Here is a 26,288-nt window from a genome sequence, read left to right on the forward strand (position 1 = left end):
TTGATTTGATTCATGATTTTGGACTAGCAAAGGCATGGTTTCCGCACCTGTCACACACATGGTATTAATTCTCCTTAAGCATGTCTGATGGTATCTTTTAGTAGACATGGTTGAGAGTTTATGGTTTATTTGCCTTGGTCCTTCATTGGCCTAGTGCCCATGATCGATGATGCTTGAGGTTCACATGTGGTACTTCAACTAGGTTAATCCCTGTATGTTACTGCTAGTCTTCAATGACGACCTTCTTGATACATCACCCAAACAAAGGTGTCCAACAAGGTTTTAGGCATGTGCATCAAATACATATTTATCTCATATGGCCCCTTAATTTTGCACCAAAATTTCATTGGTCATTGGGTGATGACGATCAGAGCTTCAGGCCTCCATGATTGGGTGTGACTATGAATATCATATTTTCCTCATACATGGGAAAGTGAGGCCACATAGGCTGTGCAGAGCCCAACATTTCTAATAAAAAATGGCCTCGACAGGTGTAAAATGAAAGTAGAACACGCCTTTTAGGCAGAACAATATTGTATTTCTCATCTTCAATGGTTCAAACCTTATGCACTCAAAATTGAGGATTGCAAGGTACTAAATAGTATTCATTTTTCCTAATTACAAATAGTGCAATGGCTTTATGCCAAGTCGATTAAATTTTGAAGGTCCCTGTATTTTGCTGGGGCAAGGGGAAGGATTGGAACCTACTCCAAAGTCCATTGTCTTCAAGTAATACCTGTCCATTACGGTCATAGTGGATATGGGTTGACCATTTGAGAGTTCAAATATAACATCTAAGGAAAACACTTTCTAACGCCTATAGGAGAAAATGAACCATGTTTTCGACCCTGCAACCGACCTATTATGTCCGTTGCGGTTTAACATGAAATTTGATTGCTACGGACTTATTACGTCTGTTGCAATACGTGGCAGTGCAAATCCCCACTGTCCAAGAAAAACAGGTGGCGAGCCTATAGGTGAAAATACTGTTCATTTTCGTCTATAGGCGTTGCGAGGGCTTTCCAACATCTAATGTTTAAAATTAATAACTCTATGTCACGAAAGAGGCTTGGTAATGAAAATTTCCTTGGAAATAGGATTTGGGATCTGATGGAGGTTTTATAATATAAAAATAAGAAAAAATATTTTTCAAAAGAGCCACCTCAATGATTGACGGCCATCCCTTGCCATGTGAATCACCAGTTCCAGCGGAAATGCCAGGCCACCACCTGGTCACTGGAGAAAAATTATCCATACTTAGGTAAGGGTGTTTTTTCTCTAATTCTTCTCCCAATAAGTGCGGGAAATGTAAAGATTCTTGGTGATTTATAAGTTATAACCTTCCCACCACTTAGATCCATATATATCGGGATTGTGGGAATTAACACCTTGAATCCTTGAATTAACCATTTTTTCTTTTTGAAATTCCAGCTATCCTTTGCAACCAATGGGAATTTATTTTTGTCTTTCATGCCCTTGGAACAATATGATTCCTTCGCAGTTACTTCCCCCCAGAAGCTGACAAGATATTTATAGTAATAATATTGAAATGATGTCCTCACGAGGAGTAAGCAGAAGGCAGCCCATGTCCTTGGGTGCTCAGTACACTTAGTTTTTTTTTATTTTTGTTTATTTATTTCAAATGGAGTGAAGGCCTCCATACTGGTTGGCTGCTTAATAAAAAATGGAGGGCCTCCCATAGGTCAAGTTCTCACCCAGATGTCTCAACCTCTTGGATTTGGGTGGTCACTCCCCTCATTGGTTCTTTCTCTATTCCATGTTTTACTACAGCTCTCTTACTCCTCTTCTCCTACCACACACTCTCTCTTCGTCATCTTCCCTCTTGTATTTGTTTTTGCGTATTCTTTCTTCCCCTAGTATAACGGTTTTCTTGGACTTTAATTTACTTCATTTTTGGATGTAGAGTATGATTACCAAGCCTATGGGATGCTGCTAACCACTTGTCATGGTCTCCCTATAGAACATTATAACAAGTAATTATAGTCAAGTTACTCTCAATTTTTTTTTTTTTTTTTTGGATATACTTCTCAATAAAAAATTTGAGAGTGAGATAGAGTGCAAGGTATTAAGAAAGAAGGGCAAAGGCGATCCACACACTGGCCTGCCAGAGAGACTTAAAGATTGGGGACGGGGGAGAGAAAAGACTGCGACAAGGGGGGTATATCGGAATGATTTCTGAAATGAGGGGGAGAGAGAAGGTAGCCACCAAATGCCAGGTGCTCAGATTACCCGCAGTATTGTCCCCAATCTAGAGGCCCAAAATTCTGCTCCTTGCAAAATATATAAACAAAGGGGGGAAAGTGGAAGAGTGGGATAAGAGAAGAGAAATAAGATAAGGTAAGAAGGTCACCTCTTAATCCCTTGCATTTCTGACCTTCTTAATCCCTTGCATTTCTCTTGCTTCCCTGCTTTATGTAGCTCCGTATATATGCACTCTCCCTTCTCTCTGTGTCTATACTTTTTCTCCTTTCACCTACTCTCTTTCTTTTCTTCCACCCTTCCCATCTCCTATTCTTCTTCTGAGGCTTCTATTAACATAACTCTCTTTCTACGTCCTCAACTCGGTTCCCTCTCACTGTACCTCCTCGCTATCTTACCAACTCTTCACTACCCTTTTAACCACTTTCCATGTTGCCACAACCTGTGCATGTAGTGTGTGCTCACTTTTATATGTAGAATGAGGAGTTCGGGAGTGTGGTTATACTCTGAGGCTGACTGCCAGGGTGGACTGCTCGTAGATGGACTCAAAGTGGTGGCCTGGTGGTGTGGACGGCCCTAGAACTCTGTAGTATATTACCTTGCCTCCCCAATCTCTCCCTCTCCCTCTCCCTCTCCCTCTCCCGTCCTCACTCTCCCTTTCCAACCCCTCTTCTATACCTTCTTCGCCTTTTCCCTATGAACTGCCTGCTGGAGCAATTTTGGACTCAATCTGTCTCTTTTCGGTGGTTTTGTTTGTTTATTTTTGGTTTCATTTCATATCTATAGACCCTATGGGTATTTCCTGTATGTAGGCCCCTGTTTTCGGTTGGTGGTTTTAGGCCAATTTCCTTTTTTTCCCCAAACAAGTTTCTTTATAAGTTGGGCATACTTTGTATAGAGCTCCTGGTCTGTGGGAAGCCATTATTGTCGTTTAATTGTTGTACTTTAAGTAATACAGTTAAATATTCTATAAAAAAAAAGATAGAAAAGAAAGGGAGGGGAAATCTCCTCAAACACTGAAGTGTAAGAGAAGAGAGAGAGAGACAGAGAAAGAGAGTTTCTTTTTTTTTTTGTCTTTCTTGGGGGAAGGGAGGGGTAGGTTTCAGAAAGTTTACTGCAAAGAAGAGGGGGGTGCAGCCCATAAAACAGCTGTTTCCTAGTTTGCCTACAGTTTGTTCCCAATAGCGAGGCCCAAAGGCTAGCTCCTGCAAAATATATAGAGAAAGGGGAGAGAGAAGAAGAGTAAGAGAAAAGAGATTAGGAGAGAAAGAAAGGGCGGATGAAGAATTCATGAGTTTGATAGGGCCTTGGAGCTGGTATGACCTGTTGGGGTTATGTGGCCATTTAAAGGCCTTATGGGTGCATGTAAAAGTATAACTATACTAATGTGATAACTCTAGTGAGGGACCAAGGGAGACATGTTGATGCCGTGCTGGGTTGGTGTCTAAAACCATGTAGCCCTTGGCATGTGGCACATAGGGTCATCTTTTGATGAGGTCAAAGAGTTGCTCAGGGTGATTGGCCAAGGGACTGTGTGATTGGCTAACTTGAGGGGACAAGGCAAAAAATCCTCATCATTTCCATCGCATGACATATATACTAGATAGCCATTCCGGAATCTACCCATTGGGGTTTATCGTGTAGACGTGAAAGAGATAATCCCTATGCACCATTGTGATAGTGTGCGAAAGTCTTTGTGACGTGGACTTGTCGTTGGCGGGGACCTATAATCCATAGACTAAAACCATGTTCTCTTCATTTATTGGCTGATTTTGATAGACCAATCATGCCCTTGTGATGAGCTGTGGGTCATGGGTTTCATTGGGTTAGTTTGAGAAGGTGACTGAAGTTTGGGGTTACTAGAATAGATGGATTGCCTCAGTAAATTCGCATGATCCTTGACTGTACCTGCTGGATCCAATTCCCATTGACTAATATTTATATATGTTTTATTTGATTTATGGAACATTAAAATGAATTTTTAAAATGCTTTACATATTTTATTTTATGAAAAATAATTTTTAGAGAGCTAAAAGTTGTTTTTTCAAGCTTCTGCAAATACAAAGCTATTTTAAAAATACTTACAGTTTTAAAAATTATTTTATTTATTTTAAAGTTATAAGGGGTTAGTGGGGGCCCGTTTGGAGTAGGTGCCCACCACATGGATGCCCACTTTAGTGTGGCGTGAGGACCAGACCCACATAGCCTCCACGCCCCACCTCTTTGTTTTTGTCTCTTGGTGTGGTTGACTTGTTAGATGGAAATAAAAGGTTTAGAAAATATTTCGATTAAGAGAGCAAATAACTTGATTGAGTTGATTTTTTGTAAGCCGTTCCATAACTTGAGATTTTTGAAAACTGTCATATTTTCCTACATCTGATATTTGATGGGAATAGGTCAAGGAAACTGAGGGGTAATGGTTCTAAAACCTTCCCTTTAATTATGATAACTAATTTAGGGATTGGGTGACTGAGATCTCTTCACTGCGTATGTCTCCTTAGCTTGACAGTTAGATTAAGTCTAAAATAGATGGCAAGCCCTAGGCTCCAGAAGCTCTAACTTGTGTTTATAAAATCCTCTTTGGGGTGGCCTCTATATGGGGGATGTCTCTCTAGATCTCTCTCTCTATCTTTCTCTCGCTTCTAAAGTGGCACACCACTCTCTCTCTTCCCTTCTATCTCTCATCTCTCTCTCTAGGTTAAGAAAAGGAAAAAGGGGGGGGGGGCACGCCCGAAGACTTTTTGATGCAGGCTGGGGCTTGTGAGATGTTGTTGGGATCCTCTCAACTAACAAGGTAGGAGTAGAATCACTCACGCCGGAAAAGAGGAATCACTCAACTCCAAGGGAGGACTCACTTAACTCCAAGTGCTGCAGAAAATTGCTAAAAGTAAATGATATTTTTCATTCAAAATTCGTCATCCATCTTTACAGCCATTGTATAGCCCTTTAATAAACTTAAAACCTAAGTCTACATGTCTCCAAAGGCCCCCTAATCAAGTTCCTATACATTGGAAGACCAAACCCACCTTTAGAACTCTTAAAAACAATAACCACATGCAAAACTAACCAATTACCCATGCAACATAAATTCCAATGCAAAATACATTTACTTAATGCAAGACTCCTATTTTCCACACACACTATTTTCAAAAGTAAAACAAACCCATGCAATTGCATCACGCAATTCCCATGTCGAAGGTAACAATCATCATGCAATTCCCAAGTCCAAGGTAACAATCACGCTGATTAGGCGTCCACCTTGGTGCTTACAAGGAGCGTAGGCCTAGGGCTGCATCATTGCCCCCTTTTTGAAAGGAACTCGACCTGGAGTTTATGGTGAGGTCTTTCCGAAGTTGCTTCAACGAGGGGTCAGTCTGCTTGTGGCTTCATCATACTCCCCTTGCTGGAACAAAATTGTCCTCATGTTTTGAAGTGGATTAAGATGAAGGCAATGCCAATCCTCTTCCGAAGTGCCACTCTGATTTTATCGGCATTATACTCCATGAGTTTGTGAATACACAGTTCCAATAAATTGTCTTCAACAAAAAACACAATCACCTGTTTTGGAACAAATAAAAGATCAAACACATCGCAACCTTTCTGTAAAATATTCGGCACTGCCTGCTTACAAAACCCCCTTCATTATGCTTTGCTACACAATTTACTGCTTTGCTTCTATCAAGAGCATGCTTCTTTGCCCAAATAGGGAAAGGCCATTCAAGTGCACCATACAATTCAAAAGATAACCCATCTTCTCCATAGATTGCCAGTGGTTCTAATCCTTTATGTACAAGGCCATGTATGACAGGAATGCTATAAGCACTGAATTGCATGCCAACAACATGAGCAGTACTTTAACTGCCATCAACAATAGTGCTAGAATCGCATGTCTGTCATCATCAAGGAATATGCACTTTTTCCCAATTTTGTTGAGACCTAAGATAACTCGCTTACGAACTTTAAAATGGGTTAAGAGGAAAATGCATTTCAACTGCAACCTATTTCTATTAGAACTTGGTTAGTTGGCTATAGCCCAATGTAATCACCACCATCTTCACCATCATAATCACCGTCAACAATATGATCTTCCTTGCTAATGCCCAATTCTTCATTGAACATAGGACTTTCTTCTTTCTTTTCATCAAAGGTAGGATCACCAACTTCTTCGTCATAGATTAATTCTTCTACCAAACTTGAACCTTCATCGGGATACACGTCAAAGATTTGTGGTAAGTCCCAATCTACGACTTCTAAACTTTGTAAAATGGAACATGAGAATAAAGGATTGTTTTGGGCTTTGGCAACCATTGCACATAATTGCAATGTCTAGGGCACTCAGAAGGAACCTACACTGATACCAACTCGATGCAGGCCGGGACTTGGGAGATGTTGCTGGGAATATCTCCACCAACAAGGTAGGGGTGGAATTACTCATGCCGGAAAGGAGGAATTACTCAACTCCAAGTGCTGCAGAAAATTGCTAGCAACAAGTGATATTTTTCATTCAAAAATTGTCATCCATCTTTACAGCCATTGTATAGCCCTGTTATAAACTCAAAACCTAAGTCTACATGTTTCTAAAGATCCCCTAATCAAGTCCTCATATATTGGAAGACCAAAACTCATCTTTGCAACTCTTAAAACAATAACTACATGCAAAATGAACCTATTATGCATGCAACATAAATTCCAATGCAAAATACATTTGACTTTAATGCAAGACTCCTATTTTCCATACTTTCCAAAGTAAAATAAACCCATGGACATGCATCATGCAATTCTCAAGTCCAAGGTAACAATCATAATGACTAGGCGTCCACCTTGGCGCTTTACTAGGAGCATAGGTTCAGGGCTGCATCACTTTTAGAAACTGTCCTGCCTAGTAAAATCTAGGTTAAACAGTGACTCTTTCCCATTGTATATGTTATGGTTCTCTCTTAAATTGATTAGGGTTTTGCAAAGTCTTCCCATAGTGTGAGATAAGGTTAGGGACCTTGATCTCGTGCACCATTGGTGGAGTAGACCTGGAGTGGGGTATAACAAGCCCTTAGGGGTTACCCTTGGGAAGGTAATCTGGTATTTTAGGGTTCCATGTTTCTTAATTCATTCTTGCATGTTAGATTTTGGTTTTAATTGAGAAATTTTTTTTTTTTTTTTGCATGCAAGTGATGATACTAGATGGTATTAGGGTTTTATTTTATGAATTATAGTGTTCTAGCTTGTATGAATGTAGGAAAGAAGAGAATTTTTAATTGTGTATACTTAGCTAATTCACCTAGTCCAACATTCATTGGTATCAAAGTACGATCTCTTGCTGCCATGTTTCTTTTGTTTTTGCTTTTTTTTGTTGGTTTTGAATCAGAAACTTGGGAGCCAATGGGTTTGTGGTCAAGTCTTGCACCTCCAGAAGAGTTATTAGCTTGGTTCAAACCCCGCAAAGCACTCTGTAGATTACGGTTTTCGTGCTATTTTTGTGCACAAATTTGGATCTGTGATGGGGTACTTTTCTTGGGCAAACCACACCTTTATCTTGTGAAAAAGTATGATCATGTAAAATTTATGTGGGAGATCATGTGAAACTTGGGAATTATGGACTCATCGTTGAGAGGTGCCAGTTCTGATCCCATGGAATCCAGGAACTATGTACACTGTTTCATGGCATTTTTGACCCAATAATTAGTATTACTTTTGGAAGGAATTTAACTAATATTCACGATTATGAGTCTAGTTCAAATAAAAAAAATTTGAAGAATAAATTCTCATGGTTTGGGAGATATGATTATTTTATTAAAGGGTACTCAAACCTATTTTTTGTAGGCTTGAATGTCTCTATTTTATATCCCTACCTGACAAAATGTTTTGGTGTTCACACTAAGTCTTTCTATTGTTGTTTTGAGTATATTTTCATGCAAAAATTTTTTGTAAGAGAGACCTTGCGGATAGAGAGAAAGTCATTTTATTGAAGAAAGGCCATCCTAGTTTTTTGCAGTACCGTATATTTTGTGACATGAAGGTCACTGATTTATTCTCCTAATGAAAATTATTATTAATGGCTCATATCATGTTTTTATATTTTGGTATTCAACAAAAAAAATGAGGGAGAAATTCTCTGTGGATTGAGAGAAACGACCAATTTATTGAGGGGTTTACTTGATTGAATCGACTTTCCTTATATCGGAGAAATTCTCATATGGCTATTTGCTTGATGAATCTTCTTTCCTTATATGACCTAGATGACCTATGTTGAAGGGATATCTCTGAGATCCAATTGACTGTGTAAGGCCAGTGGTAGCAACGGAACCTGGGAAAGTCTGCAGAAGAGAAAGTTCATTTTTGTTATATTTATGATACTGCTATATTAGTTTTGGTTAGTAATCCCCCCTCAGTGAGTCCTTTCTTCCGTGATGAACTGTTGGCATCAGTTTTACAATTTTGTCTCTATGGGCGAAGGAGAAAAGGCAGGGCGATAGATTTTTTACCTTTTAACCGGTCCAGCTGCATGGTATGGTACAATGCGTTCCTTGATCATTGCTTTGCTTGCTGACAAACATTTTGGTGTTAGAAACGGGTGTCACGAACGATACAAAATCAATTGATCACTATTTGTCCATGCAAGGAAAAAAAAAAACATTTCAAAAATTTATGGCCTCTAGATTCTCCTTGCTCCATAATGAGGGGAATTCTCCTCTCCGTGCCATCACTTTAGAAGTAAAACCTTTGGGTTCACAACTGATCATGGAGATTCTAGGTTGCCTCCAGGTCTCTCTACATGCCTCTTCAATGCAATGAAGAAGAACCTAGATGCCCTTTTTCTAATACAACTTGTATTGCCTTATTTTGACTTTATGCAGTTATTGGATCGAGCAACCTTCACGTAATGTTTCATATCTACCCAAACTTGTATGACCTCCCTCTGAAATTTTACTTCCATTTAGCAGACCACCAAAACTTAGAATGAGCCTTAAAACCTTCTATTCAATGGGAGTCAAACTAGTAACTTAGCATTTCACACTTTTAGATTTACTGCAGAAAAGACTGATAAATTCACAATTTCTCTCAAGTTACAAAGAATATCTCTCTCCAAACTTTTTGGGTTTGAAAATAGAGTAAAAAATACAAAGTAAAGACTCAGTGAGGAACCCCAAAGCATACTATTTCATAGGTTTTTGATTATGACATTAATGTCACCCTTCAATTCACACTTTTGATACTCAGGATGGCACCTCTAAATAAAATGGGCTTTTTCTCTCAATCAACATAGGAATTCTCCAGCAAAAGTTTCTGTCAAAATTATACTGAAAACCACAATATGAAAACATTGTGTGAGCCCCAAATAATAATTTTCAGTAGGAGACTAAATCAATGACATTCACATCACAAAAAATGGTGCTGCTGAATAAATAAGATGAGCCATCTTCAACAAAATGATTTTTCATCTCTATCCACATAGGGTTTCTCTTTCAAATCTTTTTTGTTTAAAAGTAGGCTCAAAATCACAAAAGATTAACTTGGTATTGATCCTTCAACTGAGTAGGGATATAAAACATAGACATTCGTGTCATACAGAACAACCTTCATGGCAGAAAATAGGTCTGAGCACCCTTCAATAAAATAATCGTATCTCCCAAACCATGTGGGATTTCTCCATTAAATTTTATTTCTTTGAAAGTAGTCTCAAAATAAGTGAATAAAAGTTAGATCCCCTCCAAAAATAATAGTAGTTACTTAGTAAAAATTCCACGAAACAAAGTATATAGTTCTTGGTTTCTGCGGTATTAGAATGACATCTCTCATTGATGAGTCCATAATTTCCAAGTTTCACATGATCTCCTACTTAAATTTTGCTGAGTGACACTTCTCTCAAAACTGCAAAATAAAAATATGGTTTGTCCAAGAAAAGTATCTCATCCATAGGTCCAAATCAGTGCACCAATACAGCACAAAAAGGCCCTTATCTGCAGTGTGCTTTTCGGTGTTCGAATCATGCTAATAATTTTTCCATGGTGCCTAACTTGAACACCAAGCAAATGAATCCGAAGTTTCTTCTTCCAAACCAAAAAATCAACGAAAAACAATAAAAATATGCCAGTAATGGATCTCGCTTTGATACCAATGAAAGATGGACAATGTGATTTAGTTATGAAGATACAGTTAAAAATTGCTCTTTCTTTTATTCGTATTGGTTAGAACACTTACAAGTGTCCAAAATTCATCTTTAATTCATAGAATAGAACCCTAACACAATCTAGGATCATTACTTGCATGCAAAAAAAAAAGAACTTTTTTTAATTGAAATCAAAACTCGATATATAAGAATGAACCAAAAAACATGGATTAAAATGCAAGATTGCATTGCCAAGGGTTAACCCCAGGGATCTGTTACACGCTACTTCAGATCTCTACACCGATGGCATGGATTCAAGGTCTTTTCACTATATCTCACACTATGGGAAGCGCTGGTAAACCGTAATTCTATGAGAGCATTTATCAACTTAAGAAATAGGGCCTCTCTACCTCTTTAGGGTTCGCACAAAATTTGGGGAGTGCCACCCTTCTTGATTTGCTTGGGGGTTGGCACCCCCTTCTAACCCTAATTTAGAAAGAGATTAGATGACAGAAAAATAAAATAGAGAGAATGGGGCGTGCAACCCTAGGGAGGAGAGAGAGAGAGATCTAGAGAGACATACATCTTTAGACGCTACCTTAAAGAGGGTACTTATAAAAACAAGTTAGGATTTCTAGGGTCTAAGGTTTGCAATCTGTTTGAGACTTAATCTTGATCATCGATCTAAAGAGACTTGTAGAGTCAAGAGATCTCAGTGACCCAATTTCTAAATCAGCTATCATGATTAAGGGGAAGTTCCAAAAACCATTGTCCTTAAGTTTTTTTGACCCATTTCCATCAAATACTAGATTTTAGAAAAAATATGATATAGTTTCCAAATATCTCAAGTTATGAAACAACTTACAAAAAATTTACTCAATCAATCCCTTCTCTCTCTCAATCAAAATATTCACTAAATATTTTCTAAAACCTTTGACTTCTTCTAGAAGCATTGTACAACAAGTCCAAAGAGAGAACAAAGAGGTGGGGCATGGAGGCTATGTGGGTCCCATGTGGGCCCCACACCCCCCACTAAGGTGGTTCTCCAAGTGGTGGGCCTTATTCCGAATGGCCCTACGCTCCCTTAGTAATTTTAAATTACTTAACAAATCATTTTTAAAAGCCTCTAACTATTTTTACAATAGCTTTGTATTTGCAGAAGCCTGAAAATCAATTTTTATCTATCCAAATTTTTTTTTTGATAACATAAAATATATAGCATTTTAAAAATTCAATTTAATGTTCCATAAATCGCATCCAAATATTATTCATTGGGAGTTGGATCCATCAGGTCAAGAATCATGTGAATTCATTGAAGCAATTCATTTATTTTAGTAACTGTGAACTACAATCATTTTCTCAAATTGCCCCAACGAAGATCATGACCCACAAGCATTACAGGGGATCATGCTTGGTCCATCAAAGTCATCCACTACATGAAGAAAGCATGGTCTACTCTATGGATTGCAAGTACCCCTTAAGGACAAGTCCATGTCACATAGACTTTCACACACTATCACAATGGTGCGTGGGGGTCATCTCTTCCACATATGTACACAACATGCCCTAATGGATTGCTGCCTCGACGGCTATCTAGTGTACGTAGCATGATGGCAATGATGAGAATTTTGGCCCTTGTCCACTAAGGCCACACACGGGCTTTGCATTGTCCCCTGGCCAACCACCCTGGGCATCTTCCTGACATCGTCAAGGGATGACTCTAAAAACCCTTTATGGTTGTGCAACGTGCTCAGGGTTTCAGGGATTTAGACATAACCTGAGCTTAGCTCGTCAAAGCTCAGGTGAGTCACGGCATCAAGTTGCCTCCTTTGGTCCTTCCATTGGAGTTTTTACATCACTATAGTCATAGTTTTACATGCTCATAAGGCCTTTAAATGGCCAAAAAACCCCAACAATCAACACCTCTGAGATAGCCTCAAAGTGCAATCCAACCACTGCCCTTGACCTATTGCACTTTACTTGATCCGCTTTTGACCTGAGAATATCAGCAATATTATTGGTCGGGCTTTCTTATGAAAAACACAATGTCATGTGTATTTCCAATATGTGGATCTCTTCTGGCATTCCTCTCGAGCTTGTTGGTGTCCAACATGATTAAGATTACAAGGCTGGTGGTTGTGACAGAACAACATTGGGAACAAGAAGTGCGGAATGTGAGGGTTGAGGGTAATTCTATGTTAGGGTCATGGTTAACTGATGGGAGAAGAGGGTTGATTCACCCAAGGGATCGAAGAGGAGATGAGAGGAGCATCTAAGGATGGGGGAGTTAGAGAAGAGGTAGAAAGAGGGGATGGTGTAGAGGAGGGCAATGATGGGCTAGTTTGAGGGTGGCAAGTTTCGGACGAGGTGGGTGGGGTGGGGGTTGATGCCAGGTTGAGGGGATTAAGGGTAGGGGTGGGATAGGGGAAGGGTGGAAGCATGGCACAGGTGGAGGTGGGAAAGGGTTATCGGTAGCCATGACATGAGGTCGAAGACCGGCCCTGAAATATCTTTTTTTGTTCGAAAATTCCTTATCAAGGACATAATTGTGTACATCTCCATGGCCAAAAAGATAGAACACACTGACTTGTTATTTAGAAGTTTAAGTGTGATTGGTTTGATTATACGACACTGAGACTGGGTTGCAGGGATTGCTACTGCAAGTAAAAGTGTAATGGATGAAGCAACAAGAGGTAAAGGTATATTTTTATACTTTTTTGAGTTTTTTTGATTAATCTTGGACAATTATTGGATTGTTTGACATTTTGGATGGATTCTTAGTAAGCAAAATGTTTATGAAATGTGTATGGGAATGAGAATAAGGGGGAGTTAGAATTTCCTAGGTAATTTCTGGACTGTATTTTTTTTCTTTCATCGGTGAGTGTTTGTTTTTGAAAACATTGGTTTTGAACCCTATGTTTGCCTTCATTTTGTGTTCTCTCTTTTTGGAGGCATCGCCATGTGTGTGTGTCATTTCACACTTCAAGTCTATGATTTAAACATTTGATGTTCCATTGATGCTTTCTAAGTAATTGCTTCTCTTAAGGCTACTTAGAAGTTCAATAAGCATGCTAACTAGGCCTTTGATTTTGGATAGGGATTTTGTGGTTCTTCTCTCCTTGATGAGTTTGCATTTTTTTTGTTCAATTATAATATTTGTGCTTTAAACTTGGACTCAGGCCTGGAACCTTGGGTCTGAGTCGGACTGAGTCGAGTTTTCCAAAGAACAACAAAGAAACCTTGGGAACTGTTGAGATTCGATCTGTTGCCTAGGATTCCACTCAGACCTGGCACCTTACCAGGTTCGAGTTGGACTTGGAGAGTTTTGAAACACTGCTTGTATGTATCCTGTAGCTCTGGATCTCAAGTTCATACTCGAAAAATATTTTATTACTGAACTGTCAGTTCACATGTAGATTGATTCTTTTCTGTTTCAGGTCTGTATGGAAGAACTACATTGGAGGAATAGCCCATTGATTATGTCACAATGTGGTTCGAAGGGTTCCCCCATAAATATTAGTCAAATGATTGCTTGTGTTGGCCAGCAATCTGTAGGAGGTCGCCGTGCCCCTAATGGATTTATTGACCGCAGTCTTCCTCACTTTCCTCGAAATGACAAAACACCTGCTGTGAGTAAATGGATATAGACAACTCTTATTGCTTCCATCAAAGCTTGAGTGTCTGCTTTGCTGCACTTGTATGTACCTTCCACAGCTAAAGTTTGCGACCATGAACATTCTTTCATTGGAATTACTGGGATTTCATGAAACACACAACCACACAGACAAAAGCAAATGGCACATGTTGCATGATGCTCCTATGGAGAGACCAGATAAATTTTTTTTTTTTTAAATATTTAATTTAAAAGTAAAATTGTTATTTTTGTTTCATTTATAATTCTTTTAGTTTTATTTTTGGAGATGTTTAATTTTCTGTATAATCTGATTTCTTTTTGAGTTTTCTTTTTTTAATAAGCTTAATACTATTATTGAAATATGTATTTGTGTAATTCCTATTTCGGATAGGCATAATTAGTATGAGAATGCTTTCGTAAATTCTTTATTAATTTTTTTTGTTCTCTCCTATTTTTCCTCACAGATTACTTCTTTTGATAAAACCTAAAAGAAGCTTTGAAGGATACGCATAATTAGTATGAGAATGCTTTCCTAAATTCTCTATTAATTTTTTTTATTCTCTCCTATTTTTCCTCACAGATTACTTCTTTTGATAAAACTTAAAGAAGTTTTTAGGAGAGATGGATACAACATTGTTGGCACCTTCATCATCGAATTTATATAACAAATCAAAAGATATTTTTAGGCTATAAGAACGTTCAGGGATGAAACTTAAGATCCAAATAAAAGATGAGGGGGGATAAATTAGGTAGTAGCGAAATTTAAGATGTCCACTTTTGTTTACTCTCCACACACAAGTATACACACTGCTAATGGCACGTACATTGCACGGATATGTGAACATATAATAGAAAAAGAGTTTTAAAAAATAATTGAGTGTATTATTTATTTTTAAGAATTAAAAATATCTAGAATAAATTACTTGAATAATTGAAAAGATCCCCAGAGTTATTACCTTATCGTCTAGCTAGAAAAGTATTAGCTAACATATAAAAATTGTAGTTGTGATAATGGAAACCATGAGAAACCTTGATGCCTCCTATGGTCTTCAATACATAAACAGCCAGAGAAATTAAACATCCATGACTTGTTTGCAAAGAAGAATATTAAATTAGGAGAAAGAGAGGATATGGGTTATCTTTGTTACCAAGGGTGAGGATGGCATCCCATCTCGGGTGCTCTACAAAAAAAAAGAAAGGTCAAATAATGATGAAGGAAATCCACAAAATAATGAGGGCCAAACATCCAAAAGAAGTTGCAGCTATAGCCATATAGAGAAAAGGAATAAAAAATCTGCAAGTGATACACCTGTAAAAAAGTAAGAAGGTAAAAGGAGTCTTGAGATGTAGTGTTGGCAGAAGAACGAAAAAAATGCTTTTTGTGTGTGTGACTGTGTGTGTGGGGGGGTGGGGGGGGGAGAGGAGAGGAAGTGTGTAATGAAAAGACAGTTAGGCATGTTCATTTTCAAGTTGCATGGGAGTAAGCTGTGGATGTTGGATTTTGTAGACTTTAAAGGCCTAGAGAGCGTGTAAAAATGAAATTTTTAGTGGAATATGCACTTAAGTGGGAGTGTGTATGTTGACTGACCAAGGCTTGGCCGGTTTATGGCGTTGGTTATGTCCAAAACGCTTACCCATCGGCATGTGGCACTACTGAGAAGGGTTTACAGTGGGTCATCCCTTGTTGAGGTCGGAGAGATGCCCATGGATGATGTTTGTAGGCCAGAAGAACTGTGTGGTCTCTTGTATGCGATTGTAGGCCTGTGAGAGCAAGGGCCAAAGCATCAACAACCTTTCGCATAATATGTACATATGATAGCCGCATTATTGGGAAGCAACCTTATAGATGGACACGTATATAGTTGGGGAACCCGAACTATACATAGAGAGAGCTCCCTTTGCACTGTAATGACAAGTGTTGGACTTACTCTTAAAGGAGAAACTGAAATCCAAGTTTCATTACAATGGTTCCATTGTTTATTGTCCAACTTTGACAAGCCAATCATATGCTCCTGCAACGAGATTGTGGGTCATGGGGTATTTTTTAGGTTGAGCAAGAAAACATAGTGGATCATGATTCTTAGGTCAAGTGGAGTACCCTATTTTATTTTGGTACTATAAATGTTTTTGTGATTTTTTACAAACTTTTCAGAAATTTAAAAATTTATTTATGCTGTAAAATGTTTCTAATGGGCATTTTCATAATTTTGAAATGTTGAAGGGCACATGTGGGGCCCAAGATCCAAGTAGGAGAAGGCTACCATAATTGTTCCTTTTGGCTAGGAATAGAGAGGCTACAGTAGAGGACGAGTTCTTGATGGAAAGACGTAGAGGGCATTGGAACCCCTACTTTAGAAGGAGCCTGTCTGAACCCGAAACCTCTCAATTCATCTCCCTCTCGTCCTTACTCTCTAAGACCTTTATCCCTTCTCAGGGAAGGGACAAGTTTGTGTGGTCCCTGATTCCTTTTGGGGACTTCTCTGTGTTATCTTTTTACAAAATTCTCACCCAACCTCCTACATTCCCTCTCAATCCCACCTCGATTTTTTCTCAGGTATAACGGTCAATCGCACCCCCTAAAGTGCAAATGTTCAACTGGATAGCAGGATCTAGCAGGGCCCTCACTGTGGACCAACTACAAAGGAAAGGTTTTTTCCTTCCAAATAGGTGCATTTTGTGTTTGTCCCAAGAGGAATCAAACAACCATTTATGTTTGCTGTGCAACGTGGCACACGAATTATGGGGGTTTTATCCTTCCACTGTTTGGGGTGTACTGGGTGATTCCCTCAACGGTCAAGGACCTTCTGGCGGTAAATTTCGCTGATCACTAGCCTAAGGCCGGCAGGATCCTTTGGAAAGCAACCGTGGCTGCTACAATTTGGACGCTGTGGACAGAAAGAAATGCCCGTATCTTTAGGGGGACAGTCAAACCCGGCAGAGTGCTCTTCGCCAAGGTTACCTCCTTACTAACCTTCTGGGCGACCCAACTCTTCCTCTTCAATGGAATCTCCAGGGACTCTTTCCTCACCAACTGGGAGCACATCCTCCGACAAAACCCGAAGAAAAACAAGGTTAAATCCCCTTGGACACCTCCTCCCCGAGTCTCAATCAAACTGAATTTTGATGGATGCTCCTTAGACAACCCAAGCCATGCTGGGGCTGGTGGGGTATTCAGGGACCATCAATAAAACATTCTCTTCACCTATTCTGAATATCTTGGTCAGCATGACTCCCAGTTCACAGAATCTATGACTCTCCTTAGAGGCCTACAATGTTTCGATCGGTCTTGGGGCAGTTCCCTCTCGGTGTAGGGTGATGCAAAAAACATTATCTCTTGGGCTTCTGGGACTACGACCCCACCCTGGCATCTTTTATCCATTTTTTGATGAGATTAACTACCTATGCAGGGAGATGATAGTATCAGGGACTCATATCTCGAGGACATCAAACGGGTTCGCCGATCTGCTAGCTAAAGATGGAGCCTCGGCCCATGAAGATGCTTAGCCACGCCTATCTTTCTTGGCTGCTTGCTGCTTTGGTTCCCTTAATCTTCGGCCCTCACTACTGGCTTTCCTCCTACGTCAGTTTTTTGCTTTGTCTTTCTCTCTCTTTTGTAAGTCTCGTGTACATGTGCCAAATACGATGTAAGGGGATAATTCTATAACCCCATTTTGTTTACGGTCATTTGACCAAATCGTTTTTACAAGGAGTCTCTCTTAGATTCTCTTGGAATAACCTTGTATCTCTTTCTTCATATCAATACAACAGTTAACAGTTATCAAAAAAAATTCTTTCTATTTAAACACCATTGGGCCCTTCTCTTTCAAGACACATATGTCTCTCTTCTCCATGCGCAAGTCTCTCCCTCTTTCATTAAAAATTCACTTTTCTCTTTCCCCCCCTTCCAAAATGGGTCCTGCCACCCAAAATTTAATAAGACTAGGGTGGCACATTGAAACCCTAATTAGGGTTTTTTCTGTTTGAAAAAGAAAAAAGGTATGCTCAACATAGGAGGATTCTATGCCTTCTAGTGCAATCCTAATTTGTTCCTGAGAGTTCCTACAAACCCTAGTTAGGTTTCCATGCTCTCAAAAACCCTATATAGAAAGAGGTATTGCCTATGAAAGCTTCCCATCTCTACTATTCCAGGAAGATCAAAAGGGACAAAAAGCACGCCATCGGTCAGAGAGTTGGGTGTAGGGTGTATCAAGCACTGTGAGAGTAACTCTAGGCATCTTCTAGTAAGTCTTCCTTGTAGTTTTTATTATTTTCAGTCATATTTCATATTTGCTTTTGTGAATTTCCCGGAACATTTTTTGTACTTAAAATTACAGTGGAAGATTGGTTTTTTTTTTCTGGATGGTTTTTATTTGCTTTGCCAATAAAAGTAAAGCTCTCAGGTTGTGTTTTGGGTTTTAAATTTAAGTTAACAACAGTGTATAGTGGTCCTTTTAAGTGGAATTCAGGTTATATTGAATAAAAGGAAAAGAAATTTTTTGAATTTTATACCTTGAGTTCCACATAGCCACTCCTTTCACATGTATATTTCCCTGCATATCCAGCACATGTTCCCATGGATGCATGCATACACCTATGTTTTTGTGATGCATTGTCCATGCATAAACGCTAGCGTGTTCATCTTTGAAGTATGATATTGATGATATAATTAGTGACACCATATTATGGTTAACCCTTTATGCTTTCAGGCTAAGGGGTTTGTGGCGAATTCTTTCTACACTGGGTTGACAGCAGCTGAGTTTTTCTTTCATACAATGGGTGGCCGGGAGGGCCTTGTTGATACTGCGGTAACCATTGCGTTCTGATCATTCTCAAAATATATTTAAATTAACTGGATATGCATGTGTTTCAATGAGGTTTCACTTCATTATTTTTCAGATATTATTTGAAGGTACCTCTGGTTTATCTTTATGTGACTGTAGTGTTTCTTATTGAACTCAAGGATTATTCAGGATTGTAATAAGTTGTTGACTACACAGTTGAAAATTTTGATGTGGTACAGGCAAATTCTATATTTGTATTGAAATTTTCAGTTCAGATTAGGAACAGGAAAGTGTGCATATGTATCTTGTTATATAGCAGAACGAATTAGGAACCCCGCCTAGATTTCCCAAAGCAATCATCTTTTCTAATTCTCACTTATCTCACACTGCCTCGAAAAAAAAAAAAAAATCTTAATCTCACCATATCAAATCCCAACTTTTGACTTCAGGGAAGATATTCTATCACATGTATCACATTGTAAAGACGCAATTACCTGGTGATTTGGGGGACTTTAGCAATGGAAATTTCGAGTGGACATGATTCAAGATATGGAAGCCAGTTCTAAGGTCCATTTGTTCAAGAAAGCCAAGTGCATAGTTGTCCTACACCTAGAGGATTTCAATCTCTCAGGAAAATTGCCAACTCAATTCTGAGGTGATACCTTTGAAATATAAATTTCTGATGGGAGTGTGTAGCAAGCACATTTAGAAATTTAGTGTGGGTAAATCTACGATATAATGTCAGGGTAGATAAAGATGTGATGCTAGCCTTGGTGAGAGAGGCTGGCTCACTTGAAAATCACATTCACTAAGCTAATGCCTGTGTTTCTTCTGTATGTCTCTTTGTTTGTTTGTGTATTTGCATGTGCATGTGCATGTGCACGAGCACATGCATTTGTGTGTCTGTGCGGATGAGTGTGCATGTGTGCATTTGTGTGTGTTGCATGTGCATACAAGGTAATAGTCATGTAGGACAGACTTCACATGAATTTTTAGGAGTTCTTTCTACCACAGTCAGATCTCTAATATTTCTGGATGGGACCTTAATACCTCGGCCTCTCCACGGCATTGTTTTGCGGATATGGGCAATCTACTGGTTGTAGAAGTGACTCTAATAATAATCTTGTGTGGGTATGCATGTGTTTATATGCTTGACGATGCATGTGCATGCATGTTTGTGTTTTCGTGTCTCTTAGATGTTTAAAAGTAGGCCAGGGGTCCTTGCCCGCCCAGACAGGTGCCCCATGATTGAGGCACCCCGAAGGAAAATAGGGAGGGGGGTTGGTACTTCACCGACCGCTTCTATTTCCTTTGGTAAATGGGCCCACCTTCATAGCCATTTCATTATTTCTCGTCTTCTGATAAGCTGCTACATCTAATCCTCGATGGGGACCTTGTGTGGAAGTGACCCAGATGACTGATACAGCACTTGCTGGTTGCACTCGATTACTCGATCCTTCAGCTGTATCAAGCCCCCTACAATCCAAACTTGGGCCATCAAAATCTTGGATGCAAGGGGATTAGTATGGAAGCGACATCCTTGACTTCCACTACAAATTTGGCTGCCACCGCGACCCTTAAGTGCAACTGTTCCACAAAAATCAGTACCTTTTCTACTGCTAGTCCATTCCAACTCTCTTCAGCCTTAAGTTCAAGTTGATACACCTCATCTACTTCCAAAGGAGATATACAGAACCTCATCTTGTATTTGGAATTTTAGCCCATTAATATAGCAAGCTATGGACTGTTCCTCAATCTCTTGGAGCCCATTCTTCATATCGAGTTTGTAGAACTTCATTCGTGTATCCCCCATAAACTCCTTTCTCCTTAACTGCAAGTTCTGAAATTTTCTGACAAGAGCTTGGGTGTAATCTGAAAGGTGGACTATGTGACTTGGCAAGTTCAATACGATTAAATTTTTTATATCTTTTCTTATGTATTGCCACCTGAATCACTCATAACTGTCCGAATACAATATATGAACCAAATAAAATTACCAAGGACTCTCGCTTGCTATTGAAACGAGATCGCATTCATAACTTAGATATGCAAATTACATAAAAGATGCAATTAAATTAAGAGAGCATAAGGCAGGAAATTACTGTATACCTTGCCTTAGGTTACCCCCAAGGATTTTGTACACCCCACACCGGGTTTCCTCCACCAACGGTACACAGGATCTACGTTCAATAACTTGTCTCACAACTTGGGAAGACTAGGCAAAACTAGCAAAGAGCATTACATGGGATAAACTAGACCAAGGCTCAACACATGAGCATAAAGCCAAGACCCAGGGCTAGAATATGTGGCTTGGGCGTGCCACCCCTTTAGCTCAGAGAGAGAGAGAGTTGAGCTGTAGAGAATGAACCCCCCCTCCATAGTTAGTTTATATTGAACAAAGACTAGGGTTTTGCCATCATTATGAGATATAATCTTGACTTTTGATCTTGGAGACCTGTGGGGTAAAAAGATCTAATCATTCATTATTTAGATCAACCATCATGATTAATGGAATGAGGTGGAACCATTATCCCTCTGTTTCCATGGCTCTATTCCCATCAAATATTGTGTAGAGGAAGTATTAAATTTAAATCTATTTCAATTATTTTCTTCCACTTAACTTTTTGAAAACAATCAAAATCTCTATACAAAACACTTTCCTAAAATTCTCAAATCAACCCATAGCTTAATTTCCATAATTTAAGCTAGGAAAGTAAAGAGGAGGTGGGGTGCACCCAAGGTTTCAAAAAACGCTTGGCGGTTCCTAAGCGGCTGGCCTAGAGTCTAGTGCCCAGGTGGGCGCCCAGAACCTTCGGCCCCCTGTTGTACAAGTTATATAGATATGTAGTATATATACATATATTTGTGTCAATTTTAGAATTTATTACAATTGAAAATATTGTAACATATTTTTGTATATACAAAAATATGACATATCGCATAATGAGAATAAACTTGTTCAAAATTTCAAAATTCGAACTATACAAAATTTAAAAGTCTAATAGGATATGTATTAGTAATGGCTCCAACTTTCCATATTTTATAATAAGTGAAAATGTTTAGGAAGGTTCTTCAAACCACAAAAAATACTTTTGATTCTCAGAAACAAGTATTGCTAAGAGATTGAGGGTTTATGAAATTTTTCTTTTAACTTTGGGCACCCCAAAACCTATTTAAACCTCAAAATTACCCCATTTTCCCTTTTGAGTATTTTAAAAAAAAAAAACCGACGTCCCTGGGCGTTCGCCTAGGCAGCCCCTTGGCTTGCCTGGGCGCCTGCCCAGGTATATCCGCTCGTGTAGGGCCGCCTGGGTCTAGTCATGCGGTATTTTTGTTCAGGCTGCCTAGGAGGGCGCCTAGGCGCCGTGCGGACCATTTTTTAAAACATTGGGTGGATCACCCATAGGGTGGCCATGTGGGCCCCACCCCCCACAATATGGTGGACCCAATGAACCCCAATGGGCCCCCAATACCTTAAAGATACTTCTCAGATCATAAAATAATTTTTATAAAGCTTCTAAATATTTTGTTGTTTTCTCTAATCAATATAAATCCAGAAAATTGATTTATCTTTATTAAAAAGACATTTTTCGATAAATAAAATACTCAGAGAGGTCTAAAAGTTCATTTTAATCATTTGAAAATAATTATAACATATTTAAACGTATCTAAGAAGATTTGATGGGAATTTGATCCATAGAGTTAGGATTACAACAAATATATTGAGGACTCCATCCTCTTTAAAGAGTGCATCTCACTACACCTTCTCAAACTGGCCCAATAGTTATCATGAACCATGACCCCCTGCAGTGGTTCATGATTGGACTATCAAAGTCCGCCAATAAATGAAAGAGATACAATCCTAATCCATGGATTACAGTTCCCTTCCTGAGGACAAGTCCAGGCCCCATTTCAGCACTATTCTTCATGAGTCTTTCTAGCACAGTCCAGTGTTACAAGGAGTCATCTCTTCCGCAAGTGTACCCGTCACACACCCTTATCCAAAGGGCTGCTTCTCGGATGGCTATGTAGTATACATTCCTTGTGATAGCATTGATGAGGATTTTGGCCACTTGTCCTCTTAGGCCACCCATCACACACAGGGTCAAATCCATGTCCCCTGGCCAACTGTCTTGGGCACAACTCCGACCTCATTAAGGGATAACTCCACATCGAAACCCGTCATCGGTTGTTCTCACACAATGCCCAGGACTACGGGTTTTTGGACATCACATTGAGCCACAACCAGTCAAAGCTCAGGTGAATTTAGGCATTAGCAATGCCTCAAAGTCCAAACTGGACCACATGCCCACTAGAGCTAATATATCACTATGTAATTTCAGTTCATGCTCTCATAAGGCCTTTAAATGGCTACATAACCCCAACATAATCATTTGGTGAGACCTTTGTGTGCACATATTTCCTCATTTTCTTTGATCTTCTATGTTGCTCTTATGTTCGCTCTTTTAATGTTTCTAACTTTGACCAACAAATTGATGCATGACCGCAGAATCTAGTAGCCACAAATTTCAACTATTTATGCTCCTAGAGATCCTTCCATTTGAAGAAGTTCTCTATCGTGCTGATCTAATAGAAAAAGGAGCTTTGAGATCAAGGTGGCCATGGAACTCTAGCATATCTATTGTTATCTAATGGTCCTTACCATGTTTAGATACTCGAATCTCTCTTCTTCCAGCATTGCTTGCGGGGCATGATGATGGAAGGGATTTACATTGTTCCGTGCAACAATTAGAAAATTTGAGACCTGGCTTGGGACTTGTCCTAGTCAGGTCAGCACCTGAGGCAAGGCCTTAGAACTCACCCTGATTCTCCAATTTTTTAAAAGGAAATTCCCAATTTTTGTGTTAAAATAATACCTAGTCCGATGTGGGACTCATCCGAGCCGGATTGGTCCTGTAGCTCGGGAGCCTGACATGTCTTGGCCCAAGCCCGTGTTTTTCAGACACTGGTTCCTCGGGATCCTTTTATACCTATCCATCTTCATGATTGGATTGCGGCTGGTGCATTACATGTTCCATCAATTGCTTTAATCATGCACACATTCTAGAAGCAATTTCCTCCAATGTGAAGTCACATGGGTGTGCATGTGCACCCAAGCCAATGATGCCACGTAGGATTGGTGGTCATTTGCATAGTTATATATTGGCTTAAGGTTTCAATCATAATTTCGAACCTTTTGCCCTTTCTAGAAGCTCTCCCCCACATGTGCACTTAACCACCAATCCAATACGTTAAACATGTGCTAAAATAATTTTCTCAATTTCCATAATTCTCAAAATTCACTTAGGGACCATTTAGGTTCATGGATTTTAAATATCTTGGATATTACTAAAATCCACCGTTTGGTTTACTCAATGGCTAGGACATTAAAATTCCATGGAAATCAAATCTTGGAAAATTACCTAATAGTTCCACTATTTCATTTCCATACTAAAACCTTTTTTTTTTTTTTGAATTTTCAAGGCCCATGGATTCCACTTGTTGGCCTCCTCGACCCGAAACATAGGGCACAATTGGTATGTACGAAAATTTTAGCGTGAGAAAGCACTTAAATTTTTTAAGGAGAGAAACTATCCCAAAGAATTTTAGAGATAGAAACTATCTAAAATTTTAACTCTTGGAGCAAGAAAGTATGTTAACATTTATTGAGAGAAACTATATCAAATTTTAGGGAGAGAAAGTACCTATAACATTCTAGAGAGAGAATCTATCTCAAAATTTTTAGGTTTAAGTTTTAGGGAGAGAAACTATATCAAATTTTAGAGAAAGTACATGAAAATATTTAGAGAGAGAAACCATCTCAATTTTTTAGCAAGGGAGGCTATCTCAAATTTAAGGCTTTAGGGAGAGCATCTTAAAATTTTAGAGAGAGTATCTAAAATTTTTTAGAGATAGAAACTATCTCAATTTTTTTAGAGAGAGACTATATCAAATCTTAAGTTTTAGAGAGAGAGTAAATTAAAATTTTAGAAATAGAAATTATATCAAGTTTTAGAGATAGAAACCACCTGAAAAATTTATCGAGCGAGAAACTATATCAAAATTCTTAGAGAGGATATCTTAAAATTTTAGAGAGAGAAACTATATAAAATTTTAGAGAAAATACTTTAAATTTTTAAATAGAGAAACTGTATCAAATGCTAGATAGAGAAAGTACTTGAAATTTTGAGATAGAGAAGCTATATTAAAATTTAGAGAAAGTGCTTAAAGATTTTTAGAAATAGAAACTATCTCAAATTTTTTAGAGGGATAAATTATCTGAAATCTTAAGTTTTAGAGAGAAAGTATTCTTAAAATTTTAGAGAGAGATACTATAATAAATTTTAGAAAGAGAAACTATTGGAAGATTTTTAGAGAAAAATATCTCAAATTCTTTAGGGAGAAACTATCACAAATTTTAAGTTTTAGAGAGAAAATATATTAAAATTTTAGTGATAGAAATTATATCTACTTTTAAAAAGAGATACTACCTAAAATGTTTTAGAGAGTGAAACTATCGCAAAATTTTTAGAGAGAAACTATTTCAAATTTTATGTTTTAGAGAGAGAGAGTATCTTACTTTTTTAGAGAGAGAAACTATATTAAATTTTAGATAGAGAAAGCACCTAAACTTAATAGAGAAACTATATCAAAATTTTTAGAGAGTGAAACTATCTCAAATTTTAAGTTTTAGAGTGAAAAAGTATATTAAAATTTTAGATTGAAACCATATCAAATTTTAAAGAGAGAAACTATTTCAAAGTTTTAGAGAGAGAAACTATCTCAAATTTTAAGTTTTAGAGAAAACATATTAAAATGCAAGAGAGTAAATATCAAATTTTAGAGAGAGAAACTGCCAAAAAATTTTTAGAGACAGGAACTATCTCGAACTATCTCAAATATTAAGTTTTAGAGAATCTTAAAATTTTAGAAAGAGAAACTATATTAAATTTTAGTGAGAAAAAACACCTAAAAATTTTAGAGAGAAACTATCTCAATTTTTTTAAAGAAACAATTTCGAATTTTATGTTTTGGAGAGAAAGTATATCTATCCGAAATTTTGAGTTTTAGATCAAAAAAGTATACTAAAATTTTAGAGAGAGAAATTGTATTAAATTTTTTTACCAAACAATGGACATGTAAATGATCGTAAGGAATCCATAAAATTTTGTATAGTTTATCGAAACAAGTGATTTGAAGATTCCATGACAAGAATCCTTAGTACTGAAAATCCATGGATTTTCTTGGATTTCCAATACCCAAGATTCCTAAGTTCCTTCCATCCAAACGTGCCCTTAAATACAACATAAAGCACCATATCAACAAACATGCAAATGACAAGGGCATCCACCATGGGGTAACGTCAGCATCACCCCCACGTGCATGTGGGGCTAACGTGGACTCCACATGGTCTTACGTGGCACCTATCCACCACTTGGGTGTTATATGTGGGACCCAAGTTGGCAGTTCTTGATTATCATTTGCCCAAAACAGATTTTCATATCCATATTTTGAGCTCCAAAAAATTCAAAAAAATCTCCAAAAGTTC

The 26,288-nt window shown here is 38.3% G+C and overlaps 1 protein-coding gene across 6 annotated transcripts in view; it reads left to right on the forward strand.

Annotated features, from left to right (window-relative positions):
- NRPC1 (nuclear RNA polymerase C1) overlaps positions 1–26,288 on the forward strand; it is a 97,745-nt gene that overhangs the window by 38,855 nt on the left and 32,602 nt on the right. For 3 of the 6 annotated variants that reach the window (XR_016060679.1, XM_006828186.4, XM_088873707.1), the window contains exons 16-17: positions 13,762–13,953; positions 18,665–18,763. Coding sequence is in view for 4 of the 6 variants with exons in the window: in XM_006828186.4 (XP_006828249.1) it covers positions 13,762–13,953; positions 18,665–18,763 (291 nt within the window). In the remaining 2 variants the exon portion in view is untranslated. The remainder of the gene's footprint in view (positions 1–13,761; positions 13,954–18,664; positions 18,764–26,288) is intronic. The other 3 variants (XR_016060680.1, XM_020675144.2, XM_088873708.1) reach the window with 1 other exon arrangement.

This window comes from Amborella trichopoda, chromosome 8, assembly GCF_054954075.1.
Source record: "Amborella trichopoda isolate Santa Cruz 75 chromosome 8, AtrichopodaSantaCruz75HAP2 v2.0, whole genome shotgun sequence".
NCBI classification, from domain to species: Eukaryota; Viridiplantae; Streptophyta; class Magnoliopsida; order Amborellales; family Amborellaceae; genus Amborella; species Amborella trichopoda.